This window comes from Myxocyprinus asiaticus, chromosome 41 (assembly GCF_019703515.2).
Source record: "Myxocyprinus asiaticus isolate MX2 ecotype Aquarium Trade chromosome 41, UBuf_Myxa_2, whole genome shotgun sequence".
Classification (NCBI taxonomy): Eukaryota; Metazoa; Chordata; class Actinopteri; order Cypriniformes; family Catostomidae; genus Myxocyprinus; species Myxocyprinus asiaticus.
The window spans coordinates 37,532,035-37,552,831 of NC_059384.1; the positions used below are offsets into that span (position 1 = coordinate 37,532,035).

The 20,797-nt window shown below is 37.4% G+C and overlaps 1 protein-coding gene across 1 annotated transcript in view; it reads left to right on the forward strand.

Moving 5' to 3' along the window:
- Nucleotides 1-599: 599 nt before the first annotated feature.
- The window catches only part of LOC127432187 (guanine nucleotide-binding protein G(olf) subunit alpha-like), a 141,069-nt gene continuing 120,871 nt past the window's right edge, over nt 600-20,797 (forward strand). The window contains exons 1-4 of the mRNA XM_051683060.1: nt 600-1,060; nt 1,225-1,297; nt 2,661-2,715; nt 7,545-7,664. Of these exons, the coding sequence (XP_051539020.1) occupies nt 922-1,060; nt 1,225-1,297; nt 2,661-2,715; nt 7,545-7,664 (387 nt within the window). The 5' untranslated portion in view covers nt 600-921. The remainder of the gene's footprint in view (nt 1,061-1,224; nt 1,298-2,660; nt 2,716-7,544; nt 7,665-20,797) is intronic.

Sequence of the window (20,797 nt, forward strand, 5' to 3'; positions counted from 1 at the left end):
AGTGTTCACTTGCAGCAGGTTCCTATTGTAACATTTTGCCCAGTGTGAAAATATGCCCTGCTTTAGGGGTCAAGGTGTGTTAAATTAACTCCCCCACCCCCCCCCCCCCCCCCCTTTTTTTTTTTTCTTTTCTGGGCAGTAATAGTGGAAATGTTCAGTAGCTTTTCTCTAATGTTTGAGTCCATACTGAAACTGACTTTCAAAAATAGACCTAACCTAAAATATTCACTGGTGTAAAGTGTATGTATAAAGTTTTATAATACTGTTGAACAAAGTAGCTATAACACTATGCTATGTTGCTTTGTATTATGTTTTTGAACACATTAGTAAACATCTAAAGACATTGATTCAACAAAATGGTATGATTAAATTGCATTTTGACCTAATAACATGTTGTAAATGTGAATGAAAGTAGCTGGAGTGAGTGATTGTGTATTATGCTGCCTTTAATGTTGAATGATTGCATAAGCTTGATGAAATGATGTTGCGAGTATCTGTGAGGCTGACCTGAGATCAGAAGGTTGAGTGTGGCGTGTCACTTCCTGTAAGCGCAGAGAGAGGCAGTGCTGAGTTAAAGACACACACACACACACACACACACACACACACACACACACACGCCCGCATTACAGCAACATAGCGAGAGGAAAGGGACGCAGGCAGACACACGGGTTCCGAGCCTCAGCTGCGCTTCACGGCTTATTTTCATACATTGATTATGAATAAATCGGAAGGATCGGACTGAATCTGTCGCTCGGGTTTGTCAAGGGTTAAAGCGAAACCTTTTTTTTTTTTTTTTTTTTCGTGGCGCACGGATTTATCGCCCCATTTATCAGCCGGATACATTTCAAGTGATCATTACGGGAGATATTTGAGCTATTATTGTTTAGCTTGTGTTTGAAGAGAGAGAGGCCGTTAAAGATGGGCTGTTTGGGCAACAGCAAGACAGAAGACCAGCGCATCGACGAGAAGGCGCAGCGAGAGGCGAATAAAAAGATCGAGAAACAGTTACAGAAAGAGAGACAGGCGTATAAAGCCACACATCGCCTGCTCTTATTAGGTAAAACAGGAACAATACATGTCTGTATGTGTCAGCATCATCCAATCAGAAATGTGATTATGTGGTGTTCATCAAGGATGCATGGATAATTTCTCATGGCCCTGGATCTGCTCGTATTAATGCATCATGTCTTGTTTTGTTTTTTGTTTATATAATTGTTAAAGGCGCTGGAGAATCCGGGAAGAGCACTATAGTCAAACAGATGCGAATCCTGCACGTCAACGGCTTTAACGCAGAGTGAGTGGGTGTATTTATCCGTGTTTATCAATTGCGTGTTTATCATATGCTGCATGCAAATATGTTGAAGATGTTCAAATGTTGACGGCTGCATTGGTGTTCAGATGTACGCCTCTGCGTCCAGTGGGTTTCACGGGCTGTGTTGCTAAATCTAGTGAGCTGCCCACCTAGACAGCATTTTTGGGCCTCATGTCGGCCTGTCTACCTAGATAGCATTTTGGGGTAGCATGGCGAATGCAGCCGTTTTTGGCAACTTTCGGGCTGCCTTCCCTAGACCGCGTTTTTGGGCCTAATTTTTGGACTGCCTAACTTGACATCGTCTTTGGACATCATCAACGTGTACAGCATTTTGGGGCTCCCTACCTAGACAGCGTTTTTGGGCCTCATTTCGGCCTGCCTACCTAGAGAGCATAGTGCATGCAGCAGTTTTGGGCATCATTTTCAGGCTGTCTACCTAGACAGCTTTTTTGGCATTATAGGTGTGTGCAGTGTTTTAGGGCTCCCTACATATCATTTTTGGGCATCAAACTGTAGGCGCACAAAGTATTTTGGATCTGCCTAGCTAGAAAGTGTTTTTCGGTGTCATAGCCACGCGCTGCACTTTTAGACGTTATTTTTCTGCAGGCTATCTTCACAGAATTGTTGGACAGAGAGCACAGCACGTTTGAAACGTTTTTGTGATCCCCCCAAAAGCATGTTGTCTAAGTAGGAAGCTCTCCAGGTTTTAAGACACAATCCTATATGATTAGAGGCAGGGAAGAAGCCCAAAATACGTGTAATAACTGATTAATAACTGATGTACAGCCCAATTATTAAGACACCATGAGAACAGATAGGTGAGAATATGATACATTTCAGGGCTGAATATGCTACAGCTGTTTCAGGTTTTATTGCACATGATTTACGTGTGCTGTGTAAAGATGCACCACCTCTACAATAACTTGGCTAGGCTATACTGTAATATTTTAACTTTTAACTAAAACACACAGGAATTGTTTTGTTTTGTTATTATAATGTATCAAATAGAACTAAACTCAAGTGCAGGGTATCGTTATTTCCTCTCATGGCAGATGAAGCTGTTAGATAATAACTGGATTGATTATGTATCGGAGTGCAGTGCTGTAATTTCCGTGTTCAGAATGGCCAGAACAGAAATAAGGTCACACTGTATTCAAAAATGTTGCTGTGTAGAGGCATATGACTGCTTATAATCACAATTGGGCCTTTGATGAAACTTACCTTTGAGTAATATTACAGTCACTTTCATTATTTATAAAGAATTATAATAATGACACTCCTAGTATTGGGATTATGTAATTAATTGTTTCATGACATTTATTTCCTGTTTGTCTTGTTCTGCTAGAGAAAAGAAGCAGAAAATCTTGGATATCCGGAAAAATGTGAAGGACGCCATTGTGGTAAGTAATTTTTTGTAAAAGGGTAGTTGACATATAACATGTCCATGCACGTTCAAGATTTTAGGTAAAAATTTACATATATGTTTAAGAGATAGTTAGTGGGTCTGATCCAAAACCTAGTGAGCTTCCTCCGGAGGTGGCATTTTAAATCATCATAGGCCTGATGCGAAGGAAATTCTAAAAGGTTGTTACCTTAATTTTGCTGCCTTATAAGATATCTCGTTTTGGCCAAATTCTAAGGTAGCATCGTATGTAAATACGCGTACTTGGTATCGGTGCCATCATTTCATATTTCGAGTACATTTACATAATGACTTGGTTGCACATGCTGTGCATGGCGCTTCTAAGACCAGTTAAAAAAATAATAATAAACATTTTGGTGTTTAAACCATTTAAATCTAGAATATCAGTTTTATTTTATCCATCTTTACCTGATATATATGTGGCTTCTCGCAAGTGCGCTTATGTGTGAGCGAGAGATTGCTTTCACCAGCGCTTGTCAGTCATCCATGATTTTTTTAATGGATAATGCCAAATGGTTTCCATAATTTTGAGAGATAAAAAACAGCACGAAAAGAAAGAAAACCATTTGAAACTAGCACAAGAGTTTTCCTTTAATCCATTTTCACATGATATATGTGGCTTCTCTTTCTCTGCACGCTTGTGTTTGAGCGAGAGCAAAAGAGCACTTTAATCAGACTTGCGCTAGATGGTCGTTGTTGTCCTAAACTCTGCAACTCCAAAAATCATATACGTTATATCTAAAGAAGTCGCTGGAAAAAGGGATAGGAATTGTCATTTTTACTTATCCCAACAATAGTGGTCAACCGATATTTTTTTTTTTTTAATGGCCGATGCCGATATCCAGAGAGCAGGGTGGCCGATATATCACACATTTTAATATAGTAAATAACTTAAACATAAAATTGCTAAACAATGAATAAACTCTTATTTAGCACTATATTTACTCAAATTCACACAAAACTTTAACTTTGTAAAAAAAAAAAAAAAGAATCTTTAAAAAAAAATAAATAAGATTGTATTTTAAATGGTAGATAGCAGTTTCTTCTGATTTCTGTTTGTCATCGAATTTTAGTATTTTTTTTGCACATGAAGAAATTGATAATATATTAGGAAGAAGGAAATAACAGTACACACAGTAGTCCAGCAACCATGGATAGCATGTGTGCATTAGTAATTGCTTTTTCTCTTACTGGAGCAAGCTAATTGTACATACAGAGCATAGTGAATAAATAGCACACATGAAGCACTTTTAATTTGAAGTCGCACCTACGCACACATGTGGATCCAGCACGACCAGCAATCTACTGACAGTTTAAGTGGCCTGGATCGCCTGCTTGGATTCTCATGGACAGACCGTCATGATTTGTGAATCAGAGAACCTTTTGATCCTGAAGTTTTGATTCTGGCTGATAGAATACGTGCTTCAGAGGAAAATATTTTTAGATGAGAGCTCGACGGAAAGAAAAGGCTGGATTTTCGTAAGGTTCATGAATTATATCTGTTTAAATGAGACATTTGCAATTTTGCAGATGGTATATGATAGAAGTATGATGTTTGCCTTTTTATCATTACACAAGAAAGTTAAAAGTTACAGGGAAATGCTGAGGAGAGGCTGATAGAACACATTCTTTAAACGAAGAAATATGAGTGCTCAACAGGATGCTGGATATTCTCAAGTTTTGTGAGGTTTGTCTATTACATCTTTTTAAACAAGGTATCTGCATATTTGCAGTTGGTATATGATATTAGTTTTATTGATATTTGCATTTTTATCATTAGACAAGACAGTTAAAAGTTACAGGGAACTGTTGAGGAGAGAGAGGGAGAGTGAAACACACGAGCACTTTAATATTATGTGCTCAGACACGTCTTACGCAGATCTGATATGTGGCCCATTTAAATGAGACTTTGTTGCACACCAGTCTATTATTGTAGTAACCCGATGGCAGGTAACAAAAAAAGAACTGTGATTGGTCATTTACATGTCTCAGATGGTTCACATGCAAGCAGGCAATTCCCTGCGCCCTCGCGGCCTTAAGAAATAAATCAGCCAAACGGGAAAATGTATCTGACGATAATAAAAAATTTCCGAATATTGCCCGATTTATCTGCCTCTGCGATATGGTTGTGGTCGACCACTACCCAACAACAACACAGGATAAGTAATCAAACGAATGTCAAACTCTGTCAGGCTCAACGCCACAAACCCAGAACAATCAATCAATACTAAGGCTGCATTGCCAACTCCGTGAATGCCCTGAACAATATGCATAAAACAACACAGTTAAGGCATGAATAATATATCATACATGTTAGCTTTTAAAGGTAAGCTACACCCTGGTAAAATGGTCTTGAATTGTGTTTTTTTTTATTACTGAAAATGACAATATTGACCATGTCAAGATATAAAATACAAATAGAATGGCATACGTATACAAACACAAAACATCTACTCATATTGGTACTCCGTATCGACCAATACCTAAAACTAGGGAATTGGTAATTGTATCGGTCTTCAAAAATTGGTATCGGTGCATTTCTAATATGAAGTCATGAAAACTGCATGTATACTGAGCAAAGTTTTTTTTCAGCTGGAACTGCTTGTCATGTAATGTCAACTGCCCATTAAAAGTGTATTTCATGGAAGTACATTAAATACAAATGTCTTTAATACAAAAAAGCATGTTGAATTGCACTAATTGAAAAAAAACTGTATACAGTTGAAGTCAGAAGTTTACATACACCTTAGCCAAATACATTTAAACTCTCTTTTTGTCACAATTTCTGACATTATTCGTAGAAAGCATTTACTGTCTTAGGACAGTTAGGATCACTACTTTTTTTTATGAATGTGAAATATCAGAATAATAGTAGAGAGAATGATTTATTTCAGCTTTTATTTCTTTCATCACATTCCCAGTGGGTCAGAAGTTTACATACACTTTGTTAGTATTGTTTGTATATGTTTAACTTGGGTCAGACGTTTTGGGTTGCCTTCCACAAGCTTATCACTATAAGTTGCTGGAACTTTGGCCCATTCCTCCAGACAGAACTGGTGTAACTAAGTCAGGTTTGTAGGCCTCCTTGCTCACACACGCTTTTTCAGTTCTGCCCTATCGGATTGATGTCAGGGCTTTGTGATGGCCACTTCAGTACCTTGACTTTGTTGTCCTTAAGCTATTTTGCCACAGATTTGGAGGTATGCTTGGGGTCCTTGTCCATTTGGAAGACCCTTTTGCGACCAAGCTTTAACTTCCTGGCTGATGTCTTGAGATGTTGCTTCAATATATCCACATAATTTTTCTTACTCATGATGCCATCTATTTTGTGAAGTGCACCAGTCCCTCCTGCAGCAAAGCACCCCCGCAACATGATGCTGCCAGCCCCATGCTTCATGGTTGGGATGGTGTTCTTCGGCTTGCAAGCCTCACCCTTTTTCCTCCAAACATAACGATGGTCATTATGGCCAAACAGTTCAATTTTTGTTTCTTCAGACCAGAGGACATTTCTCCAAAAAGTAAGATCTTTGTCCCCATGTGCACTTGCAAACTGTAGTCTGGCTTTTTTATGGTGGTTTTGGAGCAGTGGCTTCTTCCTTGCTGAGCAGCCTTTCAGGTTATGTCGATATAGGACTTGTTTTACTGTGGATATAGATACTTGTCTACCTGTTTCCTCCAGCATCTTCACAAGGTCCTTTGCTGTTCTGGGATTGATTTTACCTTTTCGCACCAAACTATATTAATCTCTAGTAGTCACAATGCGTCACCTTCCTGAGCGGTATGATGGCTGTGTGGTCCCATGGTGTTTATACTTGCGTACTATTTTATGTACAGATGAACGTGGTACCTTCAGGCTTTTGGAAATTGCTCCCAAGGATGGATCAGACTTGTGGAGGTCCAAAGTGTTTTTTTCTGAGGTCTTGGCTGATTTCTTTTGATTTTCCCATGATGTCAAGTAAAGAGTTTGAAGGTAGGCCTTAAAATACATCCACAGGTACACCTCCAATTCAGTACACCTCCTATCAGAAGCTAATTGTCTAAAGGCTTGACATCATTTTCTGGAATTTTCCAAGCTGCTTAAAGGCACAGTTAACTTAGTGTATGTAAACTTCTGACCCACTGGAATTGTAATATAGTCAATTTAAAGTGAAACAATCTGTCTGTAAACAATTGTTGGAAAAAGTACTTATGTCATGCACAAAGTAGATGTCCAAAACGACTTGCCAAAACTATAGTTTGCTAATATGAAATATGTGGAGTGGTTAAAATTTGTTTTTAATGACTTCAACCTTAGTGTATGTAAACTACTGACTTCAACTATATTTAAGCTGTGAACATTTCAACTGAAAACATTTCGCACAAAAAATTCCACAGACGATTTGTAAAGTGAAATATAATGGGCTGAATATGTTAATATTATAAGTTCAGTTCTAAAATATTCAGTTTTAATAATCTTTATTTTTCAACAGGTAATATTTGGTCCATTATATTTCACTTTACAGATTTGCCTTAAAAATTTCAGTGGTTCAAATTTGGTTGGAAATTCAACCTTGCACATTAGTGCAATGGAAAGGTGCTTTGGAAGGTGAATATTTATTATTTAAAATTATTGAGGAATTTTTGTGTAAGATGTTTTCAGTTTAAATATTTACAGCTTAAACACACAACCATGTTAAATTGCAGTGTGCATTTTCTTTTCATTTTTTCAATGTGCATTTCATTAATATACTTCCGTAGTCTTTTCACCCTTTGATATTGTCTCTGTAGTCCAGTTTAGCTGATGTGTTGCTCAATCCTTTTTTTCAGACGATAGTATCTGCTATGAGCACTTTAACACCACCTGTGTCACTTGCCAACCCAGAAAACCTGCCCAGAGCAGAGTACATCAAGAGTATAGCTCCGCTCTCAGACTTTGACTATACAGAGGTAAGACACTGTGTCTCATTCTAGTACAGTGCTGATCGGAAGAGATGAGCAGTATTTTGATGAGAAATTGACGGTTGATGGAGAGCTGGACTAGATACACTGTTATCGGACTGATATAGAATCCAGTGATCTTAGAGTGTATGTTGGTTCTTCTGTTGATTTGGTAGCAGTTCAAGTGTTGTTTCAACTTAGTGTGGTTGAAGTGATACATGACTTCCCCTTTAGACAGAGTAACATAATTTAAACTTTTCCTGCATGATGCGTTCACTCTATTTACTGAAAACCTTTGACATCACAGACTCTTAGGTGGTTTTCATACTGGGCATGTTTGCTGCAGTCCAAATCAGAGTGTGATTGTTCCCGGTACCCCCAGCAGTGTTGGTCCTGTTTCAGACTCGCATAGGATTCTTTCGAACCCTGGTGCTTTTCCGTCATCAACTTTCGTCATCACAAATGTGCACATGATGAAGAACAAAACGTGGCACGGATCAAAATGGCACCTCACCTCTTCTATGTCCCACAATGTTCCCCTGCCACTCATAGTGTGTGTGTGTGTGTGTGTGTGTGTGTGTGTGTGTGTGTGTTTGTGCAACTGACGATGTCATCATGTTTAATTTGGCAAAAACGCATGCGCTAGTTATTTGACTTCCTGAACAAGTGCTGACCCTAGTACAGGCTGCATTCTGCCTCAAACCATCGTGCCACAATTCCAGTATAACCAAGCTCAGACCACCACCTACAGGTAGTCTCGGGTTCGGCACCATGGTACGCTCCCCATTTTGCAAAACAGCTTTTATATTACCAATTTGTCATTCAAACAGCTCTGTTTCGGAATAAACTGTCAGTGTGGAAGCCCCCTTAGGCCCTGTACCAGTGTCTGCTCACGGGAGTTGATGTAGATGTTACCACTCTTGGTGGGTCATTTGGATTCTCACTGAGAAAGAAAACATTAACTAGGGCTGACAAAATAGAAAAAAGTACGAATTTTTACATTTATGAAAGTGATAGTTGCAGTCCGGGATGCTGATTGGTCAATACAGCGTTCTAGTTGCGCTAAAATACAAATATAGTAACAACAATGAAGGGTGTTTTTTTTTTTTTTTTTTTTTTTTTTTGCATAAGAGCCGTGAACCACAATTTTTATGGGCTGCATGCAAAAAAGAGATCGGCAGAATTTGAGAGGCAATCAATTTAAAGTGTGAGATATTATTCTGTTTGCTGTCAAAGTTTGCATATCTAGATGCTTGACATCTTGAGGATGGGTTTGAATGATTTTGGCTTTTGACTCAGAAACAGCATGTTTCTGAAATTCAGGAAAAAACACCATAGTGGGATGCATTCCTCCAATAAAATATTCAGATTATTGGTCGATGAATGTGGGTTTTTCAGTGGTCTATTTCAAAAACATTACAACTAATATGTTATTAATAACATTAAATTAAAGATATAAGTATTAGCATTGTTTGTAATTACAAAGCAGGAAATAAAAAAATAGCCTACATTCTGTGGTGTCTTGGAATTTTACAGTTGGCTATCATTTATCCTAACATGAATATTAATAGTGATAACAATATGTGATTATATATCACAATGTGTTTTGGATATGGGTTTAATAAAAATAATTGAAATATATTTTGCACTTCCTTATGTTTTAATTGTTGTACTTGTAAAACACTGAACAATTAGCCTAAGACAAGGAAGTTTCAAGGAGATTTATATGTGCTCAATGCTAAAGGTTAGTTTGTCTCAGATAGCATGCCCATGGAAAACCCACAGACCATTCACGACAAGCAAGATACATATTGTAGAGAAAATGGCAAGAGCTGGCAGAAAATCCATTCTGATTGGCTAGCTGCTATAGACCTTATTCAGAGTAGTGCCATATTTGATTTTTGACATGAATTAAAATGTTAATGAAAAACATTTACCAAGTGTTATATTCCAAAATGAAATTTTACATTTTACATTGTGTGATTTCTAAAGACTGATCAATTTAACAGCAGCATCACACAATACACACAAAGAACAATGCCATAGCTGGACACCCCTTCATAAAAATATTAAGGAAATTAGGGTTCCCGTGGATCCTTAAAAAGTCTTAAAAGGCATTTCATTCATTAATCTAAAAATAAGGCCTTAACTGGTATTAAAATGTCTTAAATAAATCTTTCAAAAGTCTTAAAAATGCTAAGACATGGGAAGTAGGATTTTATGAATAATATTTTTCCTGACATTGCAATTTAAAATCTAAAAATAATTGGTAACATCTATTTTTTTTAAATAATTTACCGAATGCCTCTCACATTAACGTCATGCAGATCAGGATAGCGGAACCAACAACACTCATATTTTGTTTGCAGCGGGGATGCTCAGAACAGATGCACTGTCTGCTAACGACGACATGGGGACATGCAAATTCAATGAAAATTGGCTATTCAACCAAGATATCGCAGCATGGCTAAAACCGGTACCAGGCAATGTATACGAGGCACGGTGTGTTTTGTGCAGGAAATGTTTCAAACTCAGCACGATGGGAATCAAGTCTCTGGAATCCCACATGCAGAGTGAGAAACACAGAACTGCCAAGTCAACCCACCAAAAGACGGCAGGTATTTCCCAGTTCTGTTCTACCCTCGTCTCCACCATGCCTCCACCCCCATCTCTGATACTAGCACCAGGGCAAGCAGCAACAGATCTCCGGATAACATTCGGGTGTACGCCTACACTGAAAGCAGAGGTTCTGTGGTGTCTGAACACAGCGACAAAACACCAATCATACAAGTCATATGAAGGAGTTGGAGACTTATTCCGACACATTTAAGTGACACATTATTATTGGCTTTTTAGTTGTGTATTTTGAATATGCATTAAATGCATATCGCCATTAAAGCACATAACGAATACGAGAATTATAGTTATTGTGCATTTTTACTGATGATTCATGATTATGTTGTTTTATGTTATTGTTTTCCATGTGTTGCACTCTAGAAAGTGTTACATTTTTTTCAACATTTGAAGTAGATCATCTAATTTTTAACTGGACCAAAAAAGTCATGTTTTATGTTACAGTAAACATTTGGGAAAAATTGTCCCAAACCCTAAGTAACTGATGTTGTTTTTTTCTTCAGTTTTGGTTATTGTAAAGTTTGTCTTAAATTTCATTCCAAGTGGCATTAAAAAAGTCTTAAATCTAACTTGCCTTGAGCTGTAGGAACCCTGATTAAAACTGAATGCACATATCTATCTGTCACATCATCATCCCTTCATGTTCACGGACTCTTAGTTTTACACTTTTATGGACTTGTATGTTATAGTTTTTCCCCACACTACATTTTCCAGCATGCACCTTCCAGATATCATCATTACATTCACCTGTTTCCCATCAGTGTTCCCAGCTGTTCCATGTATTGATATTACCTGTGTCTGTATATATTCGCTCTTGTTTCCTCACTCTTGGTCTAGTCTTGTCTATAATAGCATGTAACATTTGTCTCATCATTGTATTTATTCTTGTACCTATCATCGCGCGCGCGCGCGCGTGTGTGTGTGTTTGTGAGAGAGAGAGAGAGAGAGAGATTTGTCTGTTATTCATCATTAAACTCTGCATTTGGGTTCAAACTGCATCCCTCTCCATGTTCTTGCGTGACTCCATCCAAGGCAATGCGCTGCTCTACAGAGAACAAACCATACTCCGGCTTGCTTGACACTAACAACCTCACAAGATGAGAACGCGTTCTTGCGTTCAAACACAGCTGGATGGAGTGCAATTCCGAATGCAGGGATCTCGAGATGTGTTTTTCTAAGTTTCAAACTACATTTAACTTGACACAGTGACCTAAAAACACAGTGTTTATGACATGACAATCAAAGTGAGACGCTTCAAAAGTGTCTGTCTGATGCAGCTGTACATTGACGTGTCCTTAGAAAAGCACTTATAGTAAATCTATTTTGGACAGATTGTCAAATTCAGTTGCAAAATGGATTGCTGTGAACTGTAAGCCAATGAAAAGCTCATGTTCAATATGGAAATAAACAATATATTGCATTCTAAAGCCCTTTTTTGTATTGTCTTATCAATGGTTTGTTTGTCTGCCACAATAATGTAATGCATTGTAATTATTATTATTATTTTTTTTTTCTTTCCTTTTTCTCCCAATTTGGAATGCCCAATTACCAGTGTGCTTTTTAAGTTCTCGTGGTCACGTAGTGATTCGCCTCAATCCGGGTGGTGGAGGATGAATCCCAGTTGCCTCCGCGTCTGAGACCATCAACCCACGTATCTTATCACGTGGCTTGTTGAGCGCGTTGCCACGGAGACATAGTGGGTGTGGAGGCTTTACGCCATCCACCGCGTCATACGCGCTCAACTCACCGCGCGTCCCACTGAGAACGAACCACATTATAACAACCACGAGGAGGCTACCACATGTGACTCTACCCTCCCTAGCAACCGGGCCAATATTGTTGCTTAGGAGACCTGGCTGGAGTCACTCAGCACGCCCTGGGATTCGAACTAGCGAACTCCAGGGGTGGTAGCCAGCGTCTTTTACCACTGTGCATTGTAATTTTCTTAATTATATTTATATGTTTTGTATATATTTTAATTATTTAAATATAAATATTTATGCATGTGATTAATTAATCGGCATTTCGTGTAATTAATTTGATTAAAATTGTAATCGATTGACAGCCCTAATATATACAGTTGAAGTCAGAAGTTTATATACACTTAGGTTGAAGTCATTAAAACTAATTTTTTAACCACTCCACAGATTTCATATTAGCAAACTATAGTTTTGGCAAGTCGATTAGGACATCTACTTTGTGCATGACAGTAATTTTAAGTAATTTTTCCAACAATTGTTTACAGACAGATTGTTTCACTTTTAATTGACTATATCACAATCCCAGTGGGTCAGAAGTTTACATACATTAAGTTAAATGTGCCTTTAAACAATTAGCAAATTAGCTTCTTATAGGCTAATTGGCTAATTGGAGTCAATTGGAGGTGTACCTGCGGATGTATTTTCAGGCCTACCTTCAAACTCAGTGCCTCTTTGCTTGACATCATGGGAAAATCAAAAGAAATCAGCCAAGACCTCAGAAAATTAATTGTGGACCTCCACAAGTCTGGTTCATCTTTGGGAGCAATTTCCAAACACCTGAAGGTACCACTTTCATCTTTACAAACAAAACAATAGTATGCAAGTATAAACACCATGGGACCACGCAGCCATCATACCACTCAGGAAGGAGACACATTCTGTCTCCTTGAGATGAACGTAGTTTGGTACGAAAAGTGCAAATCAATCCCAGAACAACAGCAAAGGACCTTGTGAAGATGCTGGAGGAAGCAGGTAGACAAGTATCTATATCCACAGTAAAACGAGTCCTATATCGACATAACCTGAAAGGCTGCTCAGTAAGGAAGAAGCCACTGCTCCAAAGCCTCCAAAACCGAGAAATGTGCTCTGGTCTGATGAAATAAAAATTGAACTGTTTGGCCATAATGACCATCGTTATGTTTGGAGGAAAAGGGTGAGGCTTGCAAGCAGAAGAACATCATCCCAAACGTGAAGCAGAGGGGTGGCAGCATCATGTTGTGGGGGTGCTTTCTTGCAGGAGGGACTGGTGCACTTCACAAAATAGATGGCATCATGAGTAAGGAAAATTATGTGGATATATTGAAGCAACATCTCAAGACATCAGCCAGGAAGATAAAGCTCGGTTGCAAATGGGACTTCCAAATGGACAGTGACCCCAACCATAACTCCAAAGTTGTGGAAAAGGCTACCCAAAATGTTTGACCCAAGTACAAACAATTTAAAGGCAATGCTACCAAATACTAACAAAGTGTATGTAAACTTCTGACCCACTGGGAATGTGATGAAAGAAATAAAAGCTGAAATAAATCATTCTCTCTACTATTTTTGTGACATTTCACATTCTTAAAATAAAGTAGTGATCCTAACTGTCCTAAGACAGGGAATGTTTTCTACGATTAAATGTCAGGAATTGTGAAAAAGCTGAGTTTAATTGTATTTGGCTAAGGCGTATGTAAACTTCTGATTTCAACTGTATACACTCACGTGCCACTTTATTAGGTACACCTGTACACCTACATATTCATGGGATTATTTAATCAGTCAATCGTGTGGCAGCAGTGCAGTGCATAAAATCATGCTGATATGGGTCAGGACCTTCAGTTAATGTTCACATCAACCATCAGAATGAGGAAAAAATGTGATCTCAGTGATGTCGAATGTGGCATGATTTTTGGTCCCAGGTGGGCTGGTTTGAGTATAGATAGTATTCCAATGACTTCACGACAAGTACCGTTGCCATATTGTCTGGAGACACCGATCAAAAACAGTTACTCAGTCAGTGAAGCGGGAGAAAGAGTATTACTAAAACCACATAAAGTTTAGTGTAGTATTTCAAGTATGGTATAAACTATCAAGTTTATATACTTTATAAACTGGTTGTTTTGATTTTTAAATGGGAACCAGTTGTATAGTGCTATAATCTGACCAACTGGTGAAAAAACACAAAGGAGTGGACATCAGAGCACTTAGGAAGAAAAGAAGGGATAAGTAGACAGGATTAAAAGAACAAAAAAAAAAACTTTCGGCTGGGTCGTATTCTGATGACCTCTTTTAACTTGAAACTTGAACCTACAACACTAGAATTCTGTACCTTGTTTACTTAGAGCAGTCCGGACTCACGACAGCATCAGCATATGAGCTTGTGTTCATATCTTGTGTATAGGCTCATATTTATTGTGTACTCTAAATTATCAAGTGTTTGACTGTGTCTCATTTATTACATTTATTTTCAAGTTGATAATGTTACTTTCAAGGTAATACAAAACTTGTCTGGGTCTCATTTCCAAAGTCCGGAGTAAACACTCTTAGTCATTGTAAATACAGCAGGTTTTAGCGAAGAGAGAGCTATGAGAAATTAATAAAGGGAATAAATAGACCCTTCTTGATTTATGAATGTGATATGCTATTAATTCATATAAAATGACAATAAACAAAAAAAATTATGATTACACAAGTAGCCTGTTTAACAGTTTTATTTATCATACTCATATACTTACAAAACATGTCTGAAGAGTTCAAAGTTGAAGAGGTGATGCATTCTATGCCCAGCCTTATTTGTTTGAACCAGGTTATTTGGAAATCAAACAGAGAGATGGAAGAGGCTAATGCAGCCACACATACACACTCAGGAGCTGCAGTCAGACAGAGAGTACAGGAAACCGCAGTGTTTTGGAGGTTTTGCATGTTTTGCTTACCGAAAGTGAACCAGAAGAACCAGAGAGAAAGGCGAAGGGCAAGTATGTGTCAAATCGTCTCCATTTTGAACTGGTGTGTATGTGTGTCAAAACTCAGTCTGAAGAGAGCGAGACCTCAGCAGCACAATTGGTAGATGTGACACCCTTGGCAAAAATCAAGTAGTTTTTACCCGGCTAGTGAGATGCTGACTTCAATATACTGTTATGAGAAAGATTTTGTGCTAGTTCATAGTGGACAGGGCTGTAGTTCGTGGCGGCTGATTAGAACAAAAAAATTTGGAAAAATGGCCTTTTATCATGTGTTGTTTGGCTTCTGGTTATGACACAGTGTGACTGTGGCTGCCTTCAGCCTCTTTAAACTATCTCAGTTTGATTTCTAAGTACGTTGCATGTCCACTGGCGCGGAAGAGATCCGCTCAACTACGCTTTCAACGATAGAGAGCTGCCGCTTTGGGGTGTGTTTGTAATATGCAAAGTGAATGTGTATTTTCTATCATTGTTTTCAGTACACAAGCAATAATATAATTGTATATATGTGCGATTAGTAGTTGCCAGCTTCATTTCTGAATGCCCATAGGAAATAAACTGTATTGATTTATTACACTTTTTTTATTACACTCTCCTGAATCACCACCAGTTACAAGTATATTTTCATATGATTATTCAAGTGTTTTATAGACTATTAATGTTTGTATTGTATTATCAGTTTAAGAGGTGAAACTCGTGATACTGCTGATCTTTACATTCTTAATCTTGTCAACGAAATTAATGTTGAAAACGTTTGTTGACAAAATGTTTTTTTGATTCCGTCAACGATAACGAATGACGAGATGAAAAAGGCGAATCATGAAGAATATTAAATTATTTTATTAAAGCATACTGTTGATGAAAATATGAAAATAAAAATTACACTGCAAGATATTAACAGTGCAAGATATAAACAGAAGAAGAAACATCTTGATAATCTGTAAACAGAAAATATTAGATATGGATTCATTTAATCCATTAATCCAGTGTGTTGCACATTTCTCCGCTTGAGTTGCCTGAGTTGAACTTGCTAACACCGGCAAAATTAACCGCTTTAAAACGGGGTAAATACTTCATTCAAACACATCCTATTTATACATGAGATTCATCTATATATCCACAACATTTATGGAACAACTTACATCTGCACAACGAAACGAATGAACGTGAACGATTGGAAGATGCGCTAGTCAGAATAATCGTAACTTGCGTTGTGAATACACTTTCCATAAGAAACACACTACACGCAATGTAATATCCTTTCAAGGAAAATTAATAAGTCTCTAAAGCATGAAGAATTCAGAGTACAGTAGGCTAACTTCTCAAAAATAGCTAATACTTCAGTCTATTCATTATTATTTCAGGATTATTTTCACAACAAGGACAGTACGTACATTTATACTGTATGTTTGATACATGTTTACATTTTTTATTTAAAAAAATCTAAATATTTGAATATTTGATTAAAGTTTGGTCTGTTACAGTTTGTTACAGTACATCAAGTAAAATATATTATTTTCGTTGATTAAAATGTAATGTCATTTTTGTAAAACTGACTAAAATTGATGAATATAACATGACAAAATATTGACTAGTTTTAAAGGACACTTTTGTCAAAAGACTAAAACTAACTAAAACGAAAAAATGAAAATATGAACAGGGCAGTTGGTAAAGCAAGTGAAACTGTAGGCCTAATAACACTGTAAACTAAAAACATACAACGAGCAATAATGGGGATAAAACATAATTTATTAAACATGAAAATAATATGTACAAGAAGTCAATTTCAGAGGTCATAGGTTTACTAATGTAAACATGCACAGTAACTTCCCCCGAGAACAGATCGTGATCGGCAACACACGAGTAATGTTCGATTCATAAAAGCATTAACCCTACCAGACAACATACTGTATCCAATTCCAAGCATTATAGCAGGTAAACAACTTCGCCAAACGGATAACAGATAAACATCCATCCAGACTGCAGCGATGCCATCCTGAACCGTGTGAGTGTTACTGAACTGAGCTGAACAGCGTCCTCAGAAAGAACACGTGTCAGCTGGCACTACTTTCCTGTGTTTACGGACATGACGTAATGACGCAAAGAGGAACGACATAAGCCAGCAATTTCGTGCCAAATCCGACCTGTTAATCTGTTAATGCCTGTTGGAAGGTAAATAATGTATTGCAAAACTCGAGAGCTTGTAGATTGGAATTTAAGAACTTGTACAATAAATATTTGTACACGCAAGTCAATACACATTATGCGTTCAGCGTTAAATACAGGTGAAAATGGGGTGCTAAACATTTTGTGATTGGATCACAAAAACCACATACGGAGGTAGTCAAAAAAGCATTTAACCACATCGCATTTGAGGTGTAAATGCTAATTCCATACTGAATTAGTCCGGACAGCACTGAAGCACCACCCCCCTCACCTGTCAATCAACTTCTGCGCTAAACTTCTGCGAGTTTAAACTTTGCTGGTTACAAGCGGCTGTAAAAGAAAATAACTGTCCGATCAGAAAAAAACAAAACAAAAACTAATACATACACAAGCAAAAGAACTTCACGGAATGTAATCAGTAGGGTTGCAGTGGTATACCGGTTTCGTGGTATACCACGGTATGAAAATTTACGGTTTTTATACCATATACATTTGCATGTCTACGGTATAAAGAAAAAAATGCAACCGGACAGAGAACCTCACCAGTGCATGCGCATCTCCTTTCCTCCTCAACTGCCTGTCAGACTCGTCAACTTGTGCCACACTCTGACATGCCAAACAGCACTGAGGAGGAAAAGAGCAACACTGTGCTATGCGATAATAGTGTTTTTCATTATACATCATCACCTTTACAAAATTGTTTCACGATTTTACATGAGTAAAAGTAACTGTTATATTTTGACAAAATGTTAGAGTTTCATATGAATTAATCTAAAGGTAGAATCTATTAGACCTCATTTTATATCAGCAGTGGCAGTTGTAGTTAAAGATTCAAGATGTTTCAGCTAGTACTTATTTTTTCATAAATACTATAATTTATTATTATTATTACTATTATTTAAGACTAGCTACACTGACCTAACCATGGTAATGAGGAGCCTTTCCTCCTGTGTAATATGTATGTTCTGTTTGAAATTAGGAAACAAACGGGATAATAATGGGCTCATAAGTAAATATGCTCTTCAATTTTTATAAGGGGGGAGAGAAAACTTCCTGTCGCTTTTTTTGTTGACGTCAACAACAAAAATAATGTCACTTGATGCATGTCCTTGTACTTAAAAACCATGAACAAAACTATGCAACATAAAAGGAGTTAAAGGTACAGACAGAAGCAGTATGGCTGTGCTGTCGCGCACCTACAGTATATGTTAATTGTTAATAATCATAGGACATTACTTTAAAGCTCACACAGTTGATGTTATTTTTCATTTAGTAGTTAATTTAACATGCTATGCTAACATGTAAACTAACATGCTTTAGTTATATAACACGATATAGTTACATGCTATTTTTTTTATCATGTTTATAATTCGGTTTATTATTATAATTCTGTTAGCTTTCTTATTTATTTAGCATCTTAATACCAGGTGTCAACGGGGTCTTCCATAATGGGCCGTATTTTAAGAGCACTGAAACTGTAGCGATATGCCATAAGTCAATGGGCATGGCCAGGATGTTTTGTTTTTTTCGTGCAACCAAAAGCTAAGTCTGGGTGCAAGTGGGTTTAGCGAAATTGCACGCAATGCACTAATGGGCTAGGTCAAGTGTAATTTAATTCTGAGGTTCTTCTCCGGCACCGCCTGCGTAATATTATATAGTTCATTCCCTATCAAGCCCCAATGATAAACAAAGACAGCACATTCATAAGAAGTTGGTAGTGTAAATGGACTGTATGCAATTAATTAAAATAATAGAAATGTGGACTTACGTTCTTTTATGCATTAATTGCGTCCCTGTTGAATGTCATATATATTTCTGTGGCAGTGGCACACTTCTTTTATACGCACTGAAAATGTGGTTCTCGCCAGGATTTGGATTTAAGCTCCTTTAAATGATAGAAAATGTAGTATTATTGAATGTAAGTATTATTAATCATTTTCATCTACAGACACACAAATCATGGCTAGTATTAAGCTAACAGATAATATCATAATGCACTTGACTTCTACCGGTTGATTTTGATTGATGTTCCACTACATTTTCAGAGTTTAGACATGGACTTTTTTTGCCATCTGCTGGTGGAATTTCCAAACTGCAAATGCAGGAACTGTGTTTAGACTTTGCGCTGCAAACAGCTTTTGAAACATCTTGGCACAGTGACCTATTTCTCAGAAAAATAGCAAATTGCGCTTTGGTCCACTTCATTTATATACAATACACCCCCAGTTTGTGTGCATACACGACAGATAGCGCATACACTTGCGCTTTGCAATAGCATGAAAATTGTACTTAGAATTAAGATTGGATAAGATGTTGTGCATGGTCGTAGCACGTAGCGCTGCACTTTGCCCTACTCAGACAACCCAGTAGGGCTGTCAACAAGCCTGAGAAACTAAATTGGAATTTTTCACTTAAATATTACCAAAATTCGAATGAAATTCAAATTTTAATGTCATCAGATTTTTAAATTGACGTTGATTCCTAAGTCCACAGGAGGGCGCAACAAGTACATCTAAACCAATCTGCACCATGTTATACAGTATTACAAAGAACATAAAAAATTGCATTCCATTTTAAATTAAAGCGCATAAAATAATATCTAAACAAGATTTTAGCCATTTCATATTCTCAAGTGTCAAGTAAAAATTTAAAAGAGGGAAAAAACACACAGCTGTATATTACATTTTTTTTTTTTTTATGCTAGTGCCACAATATACCCCAGACTCAGACTTCATAATAACAAGGATACCACAGAGTTTTCCATCCTGTAAAGGTGTATAATAGTAATATCCCCAGAAAGTAGTGATATTCAGCTGAACACCATGGTGAAATGGCCAGGGGCTGTTCAATCAGACGCAACAGAATGAAACACAATGTGGGGCTCTCGAGACACCTTTCCTGACTCAGCGTTTTAAAACGCATTGCTTATGCTGAGAAACACTGATAAGAGAGCATAACACAACGACAAATCACCTCCACCAAAGGATCTGTTCACACGTTTGCTTCCATCCGCATGGTTTTCCTATTGTTTATCTATGAAAACTTGCGCTAGACGGACATCTTTGACTATTGTGCCACGTGTCGTAGTCTATAGCGCCTCTCGTGCAGGAGCGCTGTTTTTAGATGCCATGTCAAGTTAAAATGAACTTCAACCTTTAAAAACGCATCTCGAGACACCCACATTCTGTTAAACTGTATTTGCTTCACTGCATCTAGCCCTTTTTTAACTCAAGAATGTGATGGGTCAGAAGTCAACGTCAGTGCTTGTCGCACATCCAAAATTGGAATGCACAGTTTTAGCATTCGAATGTGCATTTTTATCTAAAATCAGCCTTAGAGCCCAGTGTCTCTTTCAATATCATTTCTGATGTTTACACTCAGTTGTTGATCAACATTCATTTCAATCACACATTGCACAAATTAGGAAAAACAAACGTCTGTCCAGCCGTAAACATTTGCTTGCGGAACTGCCGGTACTCTTAAAGAGACAGTACCATTTTAGTGTTTGTCTTACATATCAATGTAAACTCAATGTAAATACTTGTAAATCGTACAAATTTTGTATATAAACAAACATGTAACAGAATGTAGTCATGTTGTAAGTGTAATAAATGTCTAAATATTTAAAGGGGCAGTCATA